This window comes from Myotis lucifugus, unplaced genomic scaffold (genome assembly GCF_000147115.1).
Source record: "Myotis lucifugus unplaced genomic scaffold, Myoluc2.0 scaffold_633, whole genome shotgun sequence".
Taxonomy (NCBI): Eukaryota; Metazoa; Chordata; class Mammalia; order Chiroptera; family Vespertilionidae; genus Myotis; species Myotis lucifugus.
The window spans coordinates 190,709-206,890 of record NW_005871681.1 but is presented as its reverse complement, the minus strand read 5'-3'; the positions used below and the strand labels follow the sequence as shown (position 1 = coordinate 206,890).

Here is a 16,182-nt window from a genome sequence, read left to right as displayed (position 1 = left end):
ATCAGAGTTGTAGTGAATTCCAGAGCTTGCTTTTGGACAAGCCAGTCTCGCACCAGTAGGGTTTCAGGAGGTTCCAGGATTACATATGGGGGGGGGGGGGAGGGGTGTGGGGAGAGCATCGTGTGTCATCTGGATGCACTTGGTTGTACCTCCCTCGAGCCCTGGACGCCCCTTTAGAATAGAGGCTTTGTTTGTGCTTTGATTCCTGCAGGGCCTAGTATGTGAGTCCAAAGTGGCAAAAACACATCTACTGTGATAAAATGTGTGTGCCAGCACAGTTCTAGATGGTTTTTATTGATATTTTGCTTATTCCTACATATAATCAGGAGACATTTTCATCTCTGTAAGTGTCGGTAATTTTTGGCAGGGTTTATAATTTAACCCACTCTAGCTGTTAATGAAAACAAGCATAACTCTGCAAGTAAAACTTCTGCCCTGGCCGGTGTGGCTCAGTCGGTTGGACATCATCCCGTGCCCAGAAAGGTCAGGGCACGTGCCCAGGTGGACCCACCCCCGGTGGGGGGCGCTGGGGCAGCCCATGGGTGTTCCACTCGCTTTGTGATGGTACCTTCCCTTCCTCTCCCTCTAAACATCGATTTAAAAAAATAACAAAAGTAAACCTTTTATAAAGTCATAGACGTGGTTTTCAAATGGCCTTTGATTTCCAGCCTCGACTTGTAATTGGTTAGATGACCACCATTACAAACATGTCTTAAGAAAGGGAGGAAGGCCGCCACTGGGTGTTGTTAGTTCTTCCCGTGCGGAAGCTGCACCGCTGGGTGGACGTATTCAGTCCAGTGCCGGGCACCTGGCCCGGCGCAGCTCTGGGCGCAGCTCCCTCTGGCCGGTGCCCTCCCCCCGCAGTTCTGCTTGGTGCTCAGCAGCCTTAACAGGTTGCCTTGCTTTGTCCTTTGCAAAGGGCATCTTTCTAGCCTGGTCAGTCACCTTAACATCCATCACAGGCCGTGCAGTGAGCTGTTAATGATTTGTCAGAAAGTTGGATGTGTCACAGTTGGTAACAGTTGGGGGAACTGAGCCCTTCCAAGATCCCCTTCATCCTCAGCTCCTGGGGGTCAGCGGGGCTGGGGGGGGGGGCGGGGGCGGGGGGGAGGCTAACCATTAGGCTGCCCTTTGAGTCAGACACAGTGAAGGCAAGTGATATGAAAGTGTGTGATTCTACAAAGTGGGGCAAAGTGGGTTTACAGTTGTTCGTATGGCAAATAATACAAAAATAACAATAAAAGAATAAACTGTGTTTCACGCACTCGCACCTGTAAACCCACTTTCCCCGCCTGCGTGTCAGGAGCTCCTTCTTGGGTCTGCTCACCTTGAACCTGTTTGCACCATTTGCTTTGACTTATATTTTCTAGGGAGATTCCCAAAAGGGTTTATACTTCCTGGAAGCAAGAACAGTTGTTCAGTGGAAAACAACGTAATTCACTACAGAACAGTTCCCCAGGTTAAATTCAGCACATATGTCACCACCTGCTGTGTGCCATGCCACTGGTGAAGGTGCCGTGGCCTTATCACAGTACTAGAAGCCCAGTGCACGACCAGCAGGCGGACATGTCCCGAGGGGTCCCGGACTGTGAGAGGGCGCAGGCAGGCTGAGGAGACACCCCCCCCCCCCCCCATGCACGAATGTCATGCACTGGGCCCCTAGTGTAGAAATAACAGTTTTTCGTTAAAAACTGTATGTAATATTTTGATGTATCTCTTATTCGGTGTGGACCATTTGGGACAGATGAGTTTAAAAGTGCCTTCTGGTGTTTTTTAAATTATAGTTGACATACAGTATTACATTAGTGTCAGGTGTACAACATAGGGATTAGACATTCATACACTTTACAAAGTGCTCACCCCAGTAAGTCTAGCACCCATCTGACACCATACATACTTAGTACAGTATTACTGACCGTATTCCCTATGCTGTACTTTACATTCCCATGATCATTTTTTAAATATATTTCAGAGAGGAAGGGAGAGGGGGAGAGAGAGAAACATCAGTGATAAGAGATGGGCTGCCTCCTGCACACCCCACACTGGGGATTGAGGCTGCAACCCGGGCCTGTGCCCTGACCAGGAATCAAACCTGGTTCATAGGTCGACAATCAGCCACTGAGCCACGCTGGCCAGGCTCCATGACTATTTTTAAAACTTGCAGTTTGTACTTCTTAATCCCTTTCACTTTTTACTCAGCCCCCTCACACCCTTCCCGTCCGGCAGCTACCTGTTTGCTCACTGTGTGTGTGAGTTTTCTGTTTTGTTTATTTTGTTCTATAGATTCCACAAATAAGCTAAATCATGTTTGTCTTTCTCTGTCTGATTTACTTCAATTAGCAAAGTACCCTTGGGGTCCATCCATGTCACAAATGGTAAGATTTCATTCTTTTTTCTTTTTTTTAAATATATTTTTATTGATTTCAGAGAGGAAGGGTGAGGGAGAGATAGAAACATCAACGATGAGAGAGAATCATGGATTGCCTGCCCCCTACTGGGGATCGAGACCGCAACCCAGGCATGTGCCCTTGACTGGAATTGAGCCTGGGAACCCTTCAGTCCACAGACCGAGCTCTATCTACTGAGCCAAACCGGCTAGGGCAGATTTCATTCTTTTTTATGGCAGCATAATATTTCACTGTACATGCGCGCGTGTACACGTGTGTGTATCTATCACATCTCCCTTATCCATTCGCCTGTCGATGGACACTTAGGTTGCTTCCGTATCTTGGCTGTTGTAAGTAATGCTGCTAGGAACGTAGGGGTAAAGGGTGCATAATACCTTTTGGGATTAGCGTTTTGGATTTCTTTGGGTAAATGCCCAGAAGTGGATTTGCTGGCTCATAGGCAGTTCTGTTTCTAATTTTCCAAGGATCCTCCATTCTGTTTCCACAGCGGCTGACCCCGATCTGCATTCCCGGGGACAGGGCAGTGGGAGGCTCCCCTTCCTCCACATCCTCCCAGCACTGGTTTGTTGATGTCTCGATGACAGCCATCCAGGTGTGAGGGGTACCTCAGGGTGGCTTCCATGGCACCCCTCAGGTCTTTCCCTGTGTCCCTAGGCCTGTGTGTCCTCTGGGAGAAATGTCTGTCCGGGTCCTCTGCCCATTTCTAGTCGGATTGCCTGCGTCTGGAGGCGCGTGATTCCTTGGCATTTAGGCAGTCAGTCCTTTTGGCTCTGTCATGGTGACCTGTGCTCCGTCGCAGGCGGGTCAGTCCGCCGCAGCCCCCCTTAGCCTTGCGGTTATTCTCGCGTCTGACCAGGTTGCTGACGGCGGAGCGGCCTGTGGGAGGCCGAGAGCCCGAGGCTCACGTTTGCATTTTATTGAAAATGGACTTGCCCATCCGAGCTCCCTGAGGCTGGCTTTCATGTGCTCTCCATGGGTTTCAGTACAGTGGGACTGCCTCTCTGACTCACTGGAGAAGGAACACGCTTTCCCGTGCGAACTGGTAAAATGACTCTAAAGATGAGCTAGAGGGCCAGGCGCGAGCTGCTGAAAAGGAGAATTGAGCGAAAGGAAGTAGCAGGTGTGCCCGGGAGGCAGCGCCGGGCGCCGATGCGGGCCCTGCTGATCGGCTGCCTCTGTTTTCCAGCCTCAAGGAATAGGCTCCCCCAGTGTGTACCACGCCGTCATCGTCATCTTTTTGGAGTTTTTTGCTTGGGGATTACTGACGGCACCCACGTTGGTGGTAAGTAATCTTTTCACTTATCACTTCCTTTAAAACCTCTTTCTACAGTTCCGGGGGGAGAGGGGGTGAGACAGCCCTTCTTCATTTCCGTGCTACTTCTCCTAATACCGTCACCTTCAGAGCGGTTTCCACTGCTTCACTGTCTTCCTCAGCCCTGCTCTCCCTCGCTGTCGGGAGGGCTGGGCGGGGGATTCTGCAGGGACCGTGCCTGCCGGGGTGGACAAGGTCTTACACCCACAGGCTCAGGGACAGGGTCTGCCTGCGTCACTCGCAGGCTTATTTTGAGACTCGTTCATGTGGCTGCGTCTCCACATGCAGACTTTGGTTTAAGCCCAAGATCCAGAGGTGGCCGTGTAGAAAGGGAGGCTTAGGACAGGCTGAGCTGGTCTCACCCAGACTTTCCCACCTCTGGGACCTGGGAAAAGACCTCCCTGCCAGAGTGAACAAGCCAGGTGCTGGCTACTGATCCCTGGTGTAGACTGGACAGGAAGGAGGAGGGAGGAGTTAGTGTAGATGAGGAAGGAGGAGGGAGGAGGGGGGGTTAGTGTAGATGCGGGACAGGAAGGAGGAGGGAGGAGTTAGTGTAGATGAGGAAGGAGGAGGGAGGAGGGGGGGGGTTAGTGTAGATGAGGAAGGAGGAGGGAGGAGGGGGTGTTAGTGTAGAGGAGGGGCAGGAAGAAGGTGTTCAGTCATCAATTGCTGGTTTGATGACATTAGATCAAGAGAATGAATGACCATAGGTCTGAGGGTCTGTAACGCTGAGGAGTGGCTTCCCTGTTTTGACTGCCCTGTGGTCCTAGAAACACTAGGCCCGTGTGTGCTGGTCCCACTGCTCCTCGCAGGGCCTGGCGTGTCCAGGTGGATGGCTTCTGTCCTTCGCTGCAGACCATCCTGGGCACTTGGTATTTCAGGACTATTGACTTTACTCTCAGGTTTTGTAAGGTTTTTTTTGTTGTTTTTTTAAAATATATTTTATTGATTTTTTACGGAGAGGAGGGGAGAGGGGTAGAGTTAGAAATATCGATGGGAGAGAAACATCGACCAGCTGCCTCCTGCACACCTCCTACTGGGGCTGTGCCCGCAACCAAGGTACATGCCCTTGACCAGAATCGAACCTGGGACCTTTCAGTCCGTGGGCCGATGCTCTATCCACTGAGCCAAACTGGTTAGGGCTGTAAGTTCTTAAAACACCTCATTCCTGATGCCCTCGAGTTTCCGTCTGAGCCACTGGGTGGATTCTCGTTGACGGCAGCGGAGAGGAACTGGGAGGCGTGCAGTCCCTGGTGGAGGCCTCCCTGAAAGATGACAGGAAGCACACGGAGCAGTTTTTCTGCCCAAGGAGAGTCCCGCCCTTCCTGTGCCCACTGCCCTCCTCTGGGTCTGAGGGACGGGGCGGCAGGGAGAGCGCGGGAGCGCGGTGCGTCTGTGAGGCGGTGACACAGCCCAATACTGAGCAATCGGGGCTGCGCAAGCCGTGGAGGCCCTGGCGCAGGCGCCAGTTTCATTCTCGCACCTTCCCTCTGGCTACTGTCACCAGGGCTCCCAGGGCCTGTTCCTCGTGAGCGGACCCAGGCCTGTGGTTTCCACCCGCTGGGCCTGGGAGCACTGAACGGCTCGTTGGACATTTCCATGGGTTGGGGTTTCTCTCACTTGATGGAAACTTTCTAGACCCACTTTTTGCAATTCCCATGCCCCTGGTGTCCCCAGTCTTCGCTCTCGGATGTCTAACGACACGCGCCTGTCTGTGAGGGAGGGAGAGCAGTTGCTCACACAGGGGAGCAGACTGGCTGGTGATTACACACATGGACGTGCACACCCTCCTTCCTGGTTCAGTTTTGGTTGTGCCACTTCCCGTGCAGCCTTGGGCAGGGGTCTGACCATGTCTCCGTGTCCGCCTGGGGTCCTTCTTAGGGACAGGGTGTCTGTGAAGTGCCTGGTAGGGCCTGGGACGGTGAGGGCCCTCCGTGCTCGGGGCAGCATTTCCTCACATGCTCAGCGTCCTTCAGAGCTGAGCTGCAGGAAATGAAGGGAGGTTGTGTTATGACGGGATGGTTTAAAACGTAGCTAAGACGGTTTACTGAGACAAATGTAGCCTGAGGTTTTTCTTTTGATTCTTTAGGTGTTACATGAAACCTTCCCTAAACATACGTTTCTGATGAATGGCCTGATTCAAGGAGTCAAGGTAGGATCAGTCGTATGTATACAGTCTGCATGCATGTGCTCACACCCACCACCTAATACACTGGCATGCCATGTAATCTGCCAGTATGTGAGGCTGGTTAATTGACCCAATAAGTGTCCATTTTTACACCTAGAGTGTGTCTTAGGTTTAAGTGCTTAAACTCGCTGGGCTTGAAATCTAATTTGACTCAAATGTAGCCAACTGTGTACACTGATAAACCCCTTCCCATCGGGTCCCCCGGGGTGTAGGTGTTGGCATTTTATTACCGAGATCCGAATGCTTTTGTAAACTGCCGGTAAGAACATAAACTGAAGAGAAAAGAGCTATTTTAGAAATGCAGAAATACAGAACTGTGTCAGTCTGGTCAGGTCTGGCATATTCTGCATGTTCTTTACTCCAGATTTCCTTTTACCAGTGGATTTTGTAAACAGCCTGTGACCATAAAAACATAATTAACACGATAGTCTTTCTCCAGCTGCTCCTGTGGAGTTCCTGGGGTTGCGAAGTCACTGGAGCGTTGCATATTTAATACGCAGCGAGACCCTGCAGATAATTCTAGACCAGCGGGCGCCAACCTTCCGGACCTCATGGACCACCAGTGGTCCGCAGACCACTGGTTGGCGACCGCTGTTCTAGACAGTCCTGGGGCATTCTGAAATCACATACAGATAAGAAATGAGTTGTCATCTAGAATTTGGTAATACACTTGTTTTGGAAATAAGCTGGTTTAAGATTCTCCCGTAGATTCACTTTGGGCTCATCACGTGCGTGATGCACTGTTTCCCTTCCCGCCGCAGGGTCTGCTGTCCTTCCTCAGCGCCCCGCTCATTGGTGCTCTTTCTGACGTCTGGGGCCGGAAGTCCTTCTTGCTGCTGACAGTGTTTTTCACCTGCGCCCCGATCCCTTTAATGAAGATCAGCCCGTGGTAGGTGCCCGTCGGGTTGCAGCAACGAAACAGCCCTTCTGCTCATTGCCTGCTGACTCCCGTCACTGTCTCACTTTGTGGCTGTCCCGTCTGTGTGTGCATTGTGTTCTTGTGCTTGAGTCTTCGATGCGGAGAAGAGGCCCTTGCAGGTGGAGTAGCTGAGTGATGGGTCCCAAAGTTCTCAGAACGAGGGGCGACAGACATCGTGCGGACACCTACGAGCGGCCGCTGGAGTTCAGGGACTGGTTAGGGTGCCAGCTTCCCATTCTGTTATGTGGAATGTTAGCACAGGTCACCATCACTCTCTGTATTAATTAGGAGTCGCTTTGTTACATAGCAGTAAAGCCCCAGTAGCTTGAAGTTGAGACTGATGCCTGTCCATGTTCGAGAAGCCTGGACGTGGTGGCCGCCGAGCTGGCGTGCCGTTCCGGGGAAGCAGACCTCCCTCTGCTGTCGTCCGCTGCCACCTTCGCTGGTCCAGGAGCGGCCCGAGCTCTCAGCTCGTGGTCACACTCCAGGGCAGGCAGGTGGCAGGGCGGGCACAACGCCTTCTAGAAGGACCACGGGGATTCCTGCCGCTCCCCCCTCCCCCCCCACAGCGTCTGAGTTCAGGCACATGCTGCCCGTGGTGTCACGGCTGGGCTCACTGTCCCCTGGTGAAAGTCGGCATCTTCGCTGGGGAGGGCGGGAGGGGAGGCGCCGGAGCATGGCTGTCCCAAGGCCCAGAGCCCAGCTTAGTGGTAAATCGGTTCGCTCTCTGGCTAATGTCCTTGTCCACTGAGTGTTGGCGTTAGTGCTGCATCGGAGGGACCAGACCCTTGCGAACACGAGTGGCCCAAGAAATGTCACAAGTGGCTGCGGGATGAGCAGAGGCCGCCTGTGGGGGGCAGCGCTAGAGCAGTCAGGGAGCAGCACGGTCCCACTGCCCGGCTCGCTAACGCTCACATGCTCACAGGCGATGTTGAAAGCTGTCCTGGGCATGACGCTGAAACATGTTTGGACTCAGCTTTTTATCATCTCTTGTTCGCTCTTTATAGTCACTTCCCAGTTCACTTCCGAGCACTCCGTGGGCCTCTTCTTTGAGAAGACGGAGCTGCCTGCTTTGCCAGCACTCACAGAGCTGGAGACGATGGGAGAACGTCTAGGCTCTGTACACAGGCCACAGGAACCCAGAGTGACCTGTGTTACTGGCTGAGTTTGTTTCTGTGTGTCCGTGCTGTGGGCAACAGTAGTGGTTGGATTTCAATAGCTTTGTTGCTGGTTTAAGTAGAAACAACGAAGCCACTTAAAAATTCCAACAGTTTGGGCAAGGATTGACTGGAGACATTGGCTACTTTTACGTGTTCCGCACGGTCATGTGTTGAGTGTGTTGCTGCCCCAGGGCCGCCGGCCTGTGCTTTCCTGGCCTGCAGAGAGCCGAGCTGCCCGGGGAGGTCAGGCCCTCACCTCTCCTGCCCCTTCTCTCCCTCCAGGTGGTACTTTGCCGTCATCTCTGTGTCTGGGGTGTTCGCAGTGACGTTCTCCGTGGTGTTCGCATACGTGGCGGACATAACCCAAGAGCATGAAAGAAGCATGGCCTATGGACAGGTGCGGGCCGCTCTCCTGCCAGCCCCGGGGCCTGGCTTGTCTAGTGATCTCACACGGGCAGTGCGTGGCGGTGCCCAACACATTTCCTGATGAACTCGTCCCTTCAGACTACACTACACATTGTTTCACGTACAGAGCTTGTACGTTTGGATGCTTGCATTCCGTATGTATTTGGTCACACATGTCAGATTTGAAATTACAGAATCTTGTTACGTTATTGAAGTTCTTTTGAACATTATATAGAACTAAGGACTCCTTTACTAGGTCAGGAGTTGGACATGGCTGACCTAAAATCAAGGGCAGACGCCCCGCTCCGAGCCCGCAGGCCTTGCTGTGCCGCGTGGCCCGTGCCTTCCCCTCGCATCCGCTGGCCTTGGCACAGCTCTCAAAGGCAGGAGCCGTGTCGGCCTAGGTTAGGCCCACAGGTGGTGCCTGGTTTCCTTCCTGCAGAGGAAGAGCCCGTGAGGCACAGGTGTGTGTGTGGGGGGGGGGGCAGCAGGGGTGGCAGCCGCTGTGGGAGGAAGGGGTCAGTCCTGACTCTCACCTCCGACCTTGCCTGGCTCCAGGTCTCCGCCACGTTCGCCGCGAGCTTGGTGATCAGCCCTGCCATCGGCGCATACCTGGGCCGGGTGTATGGGGACAGCCTGGTGGTGGTCCTGGCGACGGCGATCGCGCTGCTGGACATTTGCTTCATCCTGGTGGCTGTGCCCGAGTCTCTGCCTGAGAAGATGCGGCCCGCATCCTGGGGGGCACCCATCTCCTGGGAGCAGGCCGACCCCTTCGCGGCAAGTTCACCCCCTTCCCTTCTCTGGGGCAGAGTGTGTGCATGAGTCCGGGCAGCATAACAGGCTGTGGGTGTTTCTGGGGAAAACGTTGAAATCCTCTTGAGGTGGTTTGGGAGGATGAAAGGAACTAGAAAGGGGTGTCCGCGCGGCCCGCGGCAGTTCGGCGCTGACGGGAATGCTCCCTCCGTGGTTCCGTTTAGTCCCTGAAGAAGGTGGGCCAGGACTCCATCGTGCTGCTCATCTGCATCACCGTGTTCCTCTCCTACCTCCCGGAGGCGGGCCAGTACTCCAGCTTCTTCCTGTACCTCAGGCAGGTGAGCGCTTACCCCGCTTTCCTCGCTTGGGGCTGGGATGGCAGAGAGAAACCTCCATCCGAGGGAGCTGGGCTGGCGGAGACTTGAGACACGAAGGCCATGTGGGACGCACCGGCTCACCGGCGTCACTGCCGCGTGGCTGCTGTTCCTTAGGCAGAGACAGCCTTGCGTCAGGGTGGCTCAAGCTTGTCTTTGCTCCCACGCAAGTGAGGGGGGAGCCCCGGCCGCTCAGAGACTGTAGCGCCCGTCGGCAGAGCAGCTGCCCAGGAGCGTCCGTCTCTCCTCCCGGCCCTGGTCTCGGCAGCGATGCACCCCGAGAAGAGCACAGAACCTGCTGCTCATTTGTCAGGTGGATTCTGTGCGCTGGATGGCTGTCTCGTTTCGCTCCTCTAAACAGGTTTAGATTTGCTGACCTTGTGTTAAGTGGGTATATGTTTAGCACGTGAACACTTACCATAAATCTTGATTCTCCGGGAAAGCCAGGTTTTTCCTCAGAATACTTTGGTTACAAATGAGTAGTTTGATTTTTTTCTGGCTCATTTAATATTGCTGTGCAAGCCGTGGCATCAGTGTGGTGTTTGCTGTGCTTTTCTGTTGATGGGACTTTTTCTGGAACCTTCCAGATAATGAAGTTTTCACCAGAAAGTGTGGCGGCCTTTATCGCGGTCCTCGGCATCCTCTCCATCATTGCACAGGTGAGTCTCCGTCAGGCACCGCGAGTGACGTCATGGAGGGTGGGCCTGGCTGCCGTCCGGCTGCACCCGGGATGGGGTCTCGGTGGAGTCGCCCTGTCGGGCTCCGTGGGCTACAGGCTCAGAAATTTCACTTTGTCCGGCAGCTAATATGGATGAGATTTTGGGGACTGACCGACACATACCAACGTATGATGTATAAGTCAGAGCGATAATGTATTGATTTGCACCAATAAGCAGGGTGTACACCTGTATAAGGAGAGGCTGGGCCTGGTGTGTGGGGAGCAACAGGCAGGACGGCTCCGGGGAGGGGACAGGAAGTCCAGAGGTGGAGGGACCGGTCCTGCGGGAGGCCTTTGGGGGCCTTGGCAGAGGAGTGGCTTGCAATGGTGTCTTGGGACCCGGATGTAACTGGCGGTTTGAGGAAGAATTTGGATTTTCTTAGATCTGTTTCCTGGCCAGCAAGCTCTCTCTGTTCCACAGTAAGTTCTAGTCCAGTGACCGGGCCCTGCAGGCGATCGCACACGCTTCCCACTTGGTCCAGGCGGGCAGGTCCCGGGCCTGCTCAGAGGAAGCTCGGAGGAAGGAGGGTCGTGCCATCGGGCTTGGCAGTCTTCATCCCTTAGCGGGGCGCCCCCTGCAGACATCATCTGTGCGTGGGAGCAGGTCTAGTGATAAACTTTAAATCCCGTAATGTGCCTCCTCCACGGCCCCCAGTGCCCACACGTGACTGAGTGTGAGTGCTGTTTGTGACTCGGTGCCTCCTGGCAGCCCTGGGCTGGGAAGCGCTGCGTGTGGACACTCACTTGCTCGCAGCCTCCGAGGTCCTGCGGTGTGTGTGAGCCAGCGGAGCACCAAGGACAGGGACAGGGCACATGGTCAGAATGGAGCTGGGCGTGTCCCGCCCACCTTGCCCCCTGGGATTCAGCCCAGCTGCTCCCAACGCAGTGCTCTCTCTCTGAGGCCGCCGAGCTGAGATGGCGAGGACGTGTTTAGGGTTTGGATGGCAAAGCCGGGCAGCAGTTCACTGAGGCTGAGGCAGGGTGTCTCCCACTTGCCTTGGGCCCTCCCTCGCCGTCACCATGCCCACAGCCCAGCAGATGCCAACTTAGGGCATAGGTTCCCCAAAGCGCTTCACAAGTTTGAAGAATTAGCAACAAGCTTGTCAGCATTGGGGGGTGGGGGTGGGGGTTAATATGAAACTGTGGGTATGCAGGGCCCCTGTCATTGGTTCTGGTAGTGCTGGGCAGATTCTCTTGAGCCTTGCTCTCCGCCAGCCACAGGCTCGCCGCCTCGGTGCTCCACGTTGAGTGCCCTGCGGCCCAGGCCCTTCCTCCCTCCCTCTCTACCTTTCTCCTCCTCCTCCCCCCTCACACTACCCTTTCCTTCATGGCACCGCAGCCTGGAGGTGCCTTGTGAAATAGGTGCTGTGTCCCCTTCTCCCCCAGGTCAGCATCTTCTGTTGACCAGCACTTTGCCCTGTTCACTGGCCACACGGGCACTGCCCTCTGACCCAGAGTCCAGTGGGGTATCGTCGGGCCCTGGCAGATATGGTTAACTGTTAATGTTAATCAGTTGTCATCTTGGTTACGTCATAAATCAGTCTGTCTCCAAAACGAGTTACAGTGAATGACAGGATATGGCCTTGTTTCCTGTTGTGTTGTACACTGTATATACTAAGCAATTTGTTCCATTGAGAATATTGTGACGTTTAAAATCACGTTTTCATAAACACTATTAAGAGCTGGTGCTGGGGTACACAGACGAGGCAGAACCCCTGTGCTGGGAGGAGCCCCCAGCAGTGCCTGTGTGTGCGGGAGGCTGCTCTGCGCCCTGCTTCCCGCGGGGCTTCCTTCGCGGCCGTGGGTGAGGAATGTAGTCCGAGTCTGTGCCTTGGGAACCAGTCTCCTGCTGGCCTGTGGGAGGGGACGTCTGAGAAGACAGTGGTGGGTCCTAATCCTTCAGGACCCTTTGCTGGTGCTGAAATCTGATGAAACTCTTCAGTGGCTGCCTTAGCGAACGTGAGCCTCGATGATTGGGAGGTTAGAGTGTCACCAGTCACCAAGTAGTCATTTTCCGAATTGCTTCCTGCTCTTTGCGGATTTACTCGCTGTCTTGTGTGGTAGATGCAGCACCTTCACTAGAAGAGCAGGAATACCTCCGCCGTCCCCGGGTCACTGCCAAACGTGTTTCCTTTGAAAGAGAACGAGCAGCGGGAAAACCCGTCCGCTCATAACCGTGTTCATTAAGTGCTTGTATCCACTGTGCCGGGCACGGTGCTAAGCACGGTGTGAAGGTGACCAAGTGTGAAGTAGGTGCCGTCACTGCCAAACGGAAGGGACATTTTGTAGGAGACGGGGTCTCCGTGAGGTGACTTGGCCAAGACGGGGGGCAGCTGTTTCCCAGGGACCGTGCGCTGGGCCCTGGTGCCAGCAGCGGGAGTGCAGGCGAAGGCGGTGTGGATAACTGTACTGTTGAGGTTTCCTTTATTCGGGGAATAAGCATTGCGGAGTAGAGCTGTCACATCAGAGGGGTCCCCAGGTCCTGGTTGGAACCCTCTGACCTGCCACCTCGACCTCAGAACTGCTCAGGAAGCTCCCTGTTCCGTTCCCCAGGTCCCAGCGCTGCACCGCCGCAGGGAGGCCTGCTCGGCCTGCGGGGGAGGGGGGGGGGGGGGGGTTCGATTTAGGACGGCTGTGCAGAAAGCCCCAGCTAGGAAAGGAGTCCACCTGCTCCCAGCGGGAGGCGTCACCCCGTATTTTAAAGTGACTGTTCTGACAAACTATTTGGTCTTTCTTTTTTCCAGACCATAGTCTTGAGTTTACTCATGAGATCCATTGGAAATAAGAACACCATTTTGTTGGGCCTGGGATTTCAGATCTTACAGCTGGCGTGGTATGGCTTCGGTTCAGAACCTTGGTAGGTGTACTTATTTTAATTCCTTTAAACCAGTAGTTCTCAACCTTGGCTGCACATTAGAATCACCTGGGAATCTTTTTAAAATCCTGATTTCTGGGCCGCATCCCCGGAAATTGTTTTCTTTGTTATGGGGTGGGGGCCACGACATTAGTAACAAAAAACAGAATTTCCGGAGGCTGAGGCCCAGAAATAGGATTTTAAAAAGATTTCCAGGTGATTCTAATGTGCAGCCAAGGTTGAGAACCACTGCTTTAAACTGTTGGTGTTAGCCTTGTTTTGAGATATAACTCAATTTTTGTAGTTCTTTGTGTCTCAATTGAGGTTTAGACGTCAGTCTTACTGTGCTTTTTTTCCCTCGAACTGTGTAAAATACACATCTCTCCTGTGTGTGAATGTCCTAGGATGGCCTGGGGACAGAGAGGGACATTTCATAGCTGACTCACAGGCTGGGTTTTGAAGGAGGTTATGGAGCCTTTGAATCTCTAATGAGCATTTATTGCCTCCATCAGTTTGTCTTCAGAAAAAAGCACATAATCCCATAGCAACTGAGCCTACAAGTCAGTTACCTTGTTGGAAAGAGTTAAGTAGCCCCAGCGGGCAGCAGCAGAGGTCTGGGAGGCAAGCCCAGTGGTTCGGTCCAGCCTCCTGCTGGACACGTCTCCCTTCCTGCCAGGCTGGCTCCCTGCATGAGGGAGGGATGGGTGTCCCCCTGTCCTCAGGCGTCAGGACTGAACTCCAGTTTGGACTCATGTTCCACAAACTGAACAGTCTGTTCTGGTGGCATTTGTTTTTCTAGTCCAGCTTTTAGGAGTTGTTCACAGTTTATAAAACATTTATTTCAAACATCAAACCAGGAGCATCCAAAGTTGTGATCAAACCAGTGATGCCTCCACTGAATCAGAAGTCGGTGGGGACCTGTAGGAAGTTACTGACCTCACGTGTTTGGAAACATTTTTATACATTATTCTCCACATTTGGGGGGAGGAGGACCTTCCCAGGGTCTAGTGACGTGGCTTCCCATTAGTGCTCACATGGTGCCCACTGAGACGGGCAGGGGGAGCAGGGGTCTTAGCTCTGCCACTCTGCCCACAGGATGATGTGGGCCGCAGGGGCCGTGGCCGCCATGTCCAGTATCACCTTTCCTGCCGTCAGCGCGCTCGTGTCCCGAACTGCTGATGCCGACCAACAAGGTGAGTAGCTGGGTTCGTAGCAGCTGTGTGGGCACAGATGTTCCAGCCCTGTCCTCTCCTGGGGGACACAGAGCCTTGGCCTCACGCTGACCCCTTATGTCTGCTCCGGTGACTGGACAGACCCCTGGGGGCGCTCCCGCGCACGTCTCCCGGGCTCAGTGCTCTAAAGGCACAGGGCAGACATGTGTATCGTCTTAGCTTTGTGGTGGGAACATTAGTTCCTAAAATGCCAATAATTATTGGAAGTGGCAACTAGTCATAAAAAGGGGGATCTTACAAGAGAGGCAGTGGCCACTTGGTTGGTACATGAGAAAGGAATGCAAGTTGCATTTTGAATGAGATCATCTCAGAGACAAATAGGTACAAGAGGGCTACCCTTGACTACTGGGGACACAGTCGTGCTCCTGAACTGGCCGGACTCGTTGCCTGGGAACCTCGGCGGGGGTGTGTGTGTGTGTGTGTGGGGGGGGGGGGGAAAAGGGTTCTGCGCACTGCGCACTGTCGCTGCATCAGCCAGTCACGCTGTCAGCCGATGACTGCGATGGCAGCAAACTCCCAGCGTCTGAGAAGGGCTCTGGCTTCCCATGTTTGGTGCAGGTTCCAGGGTCGCCGGGACCCGAGCTGCACTAAGTGACGCTCTGTCCCAACCATTCAGGTGTCGTTCAAGGGATGATAACAGGCATTCGGGGGCTGTGCAACGGTCTGGGACCAGCTCTCTACGGGTTCATTTTCTACATATTCCACGTGGAACTGAAAGAGCTGCCAATGACAGGAACGGACTTGGGGACAAACACCAGCCCACAGCACCACTTTGAACAGGTAAAGATTGTGTGACATTCTCGCTCTTTCAGGCTGACTAGCACTTAAAAACCAAGGCCTGATGGGCGGTGCGTACTTTCCCCTCCGAGAGTTACAGCGGTTTCAGCGTGCTGGTTTGGTCTTGCTGCGGGGCCGGAGCAGCCTCCTGTGGAAAAGGCAGGGGCGTCGTTTGCTAGGCCTCCTCGTTACAGCTGTAATATTAACGGCAAACAGTACAGACCACTCAGCAGTTTCCTTGCTCACTAACCTTGTAACCAGCTCAGGCTGGTTTCAGTGAGTCAGGCGGTGGTTTGTGGGCGGTGCGTAGGCCTGCAGTGCGAGTGCTGGCTGGAACCAGGTCTGTTGGAGCTGCTGGCTTTCCTTGTGAGGTTTGTCCTGGTTTCTCCTGAACAAGCATTAGGTGAATTTCCTGGGGTGTGCAGATCCTGTGCCGCCAGTGACACTGTTTCTGCAGAGGCTGCTTTCTGGGGTCTTATCCCCAGGCCCTCATGAGGCTGAGAGCACCTCCTTCCTCCTGAAAGGGAATGAATGCTTGTCCTCATTGTGGCTTTAATGCTGAAAGAGAGCAACGTTGGCTTCTAATTCATAGCGACCGGTAATTACTACAAGATAAGCAGCCTCTTATGCACAAAGATGTTTGTGCAGGAACGCTCATTGGCTCTCTCTCCCCTAGAACTCCATCATCCCCGGCCCGCCCTTCCTCTTTGGAGCCTGTTCGGTGCTGCTGGCTCTGCTGGTGGCCTTGTTTATCCCGGAACACACCAACCTAAGCCTGCGGTCCAGCAGCTGGAGGAAGCACTGCGGCGGCCACAGCCACCCTCACAGCACACAGGCGCCAGGAGAAGCCAAAGAACCCTTACTCCAGGACACGAACGTGTGAGCGAGCGGCCGCGGCCAGGGAGCCTTCTCCAGCTGCACCAGGCTGACTGCGCCTGAGTGCTGATGTACATTCCACGTCACCTCCACACTCTAAGGGTGTCTTAAGGAACGGATCTGCATGGACTCCTGGACAGTTTTCCAAAGATGTTACAATTTCTTTTGAAAAGAAACCTTTTGTTTAACCGCACCACTTCCTGGCC

At 54.0% G+C, this 16,182-nt stretch overlaps 1 protein-coding gene across 1 annotated transcript; it reads left to right on the top strand.

The window, feature by feature from the left end:
* Positions 1 to 3,594: 3,594 nt before the first annotated feature.
* On the top strand, positions 3,595 to 16,176 carry MFSD14A (major facilitator superfamily domain containing 14A). Its single transcript, XM_006105080.3, has 11 exons — positions 3,595 to 3,690; positions 5,810 to 5,872; positions 6,670 to 6,797; positions 8,270 to 8,384; positions 8,951 to 9,169; positions 9,370 to 9,483; positions 10,107 to 10,178; positions 12,982 to 13,094; positions 14,187 to 14,284; positions 14,940 to 15,103; positions 15,777 to 16,176. The coding sequence occupies exons 2-11, from the start codon at positions 5,846 to 5,848 to the stop codon at positions 15,981 to 15,983; spliced, it is 1,257 nt and encodes a 418-aa protein (XP_006105142.3). The 5' UTR covers positions 3,595 to 3,690; positions 5,810 to 5,845; the 3' UTR covers positions 15,984 to 16,176.
* Positions 16,177 to 16,182: the final 6 nt, after the last annotated feature.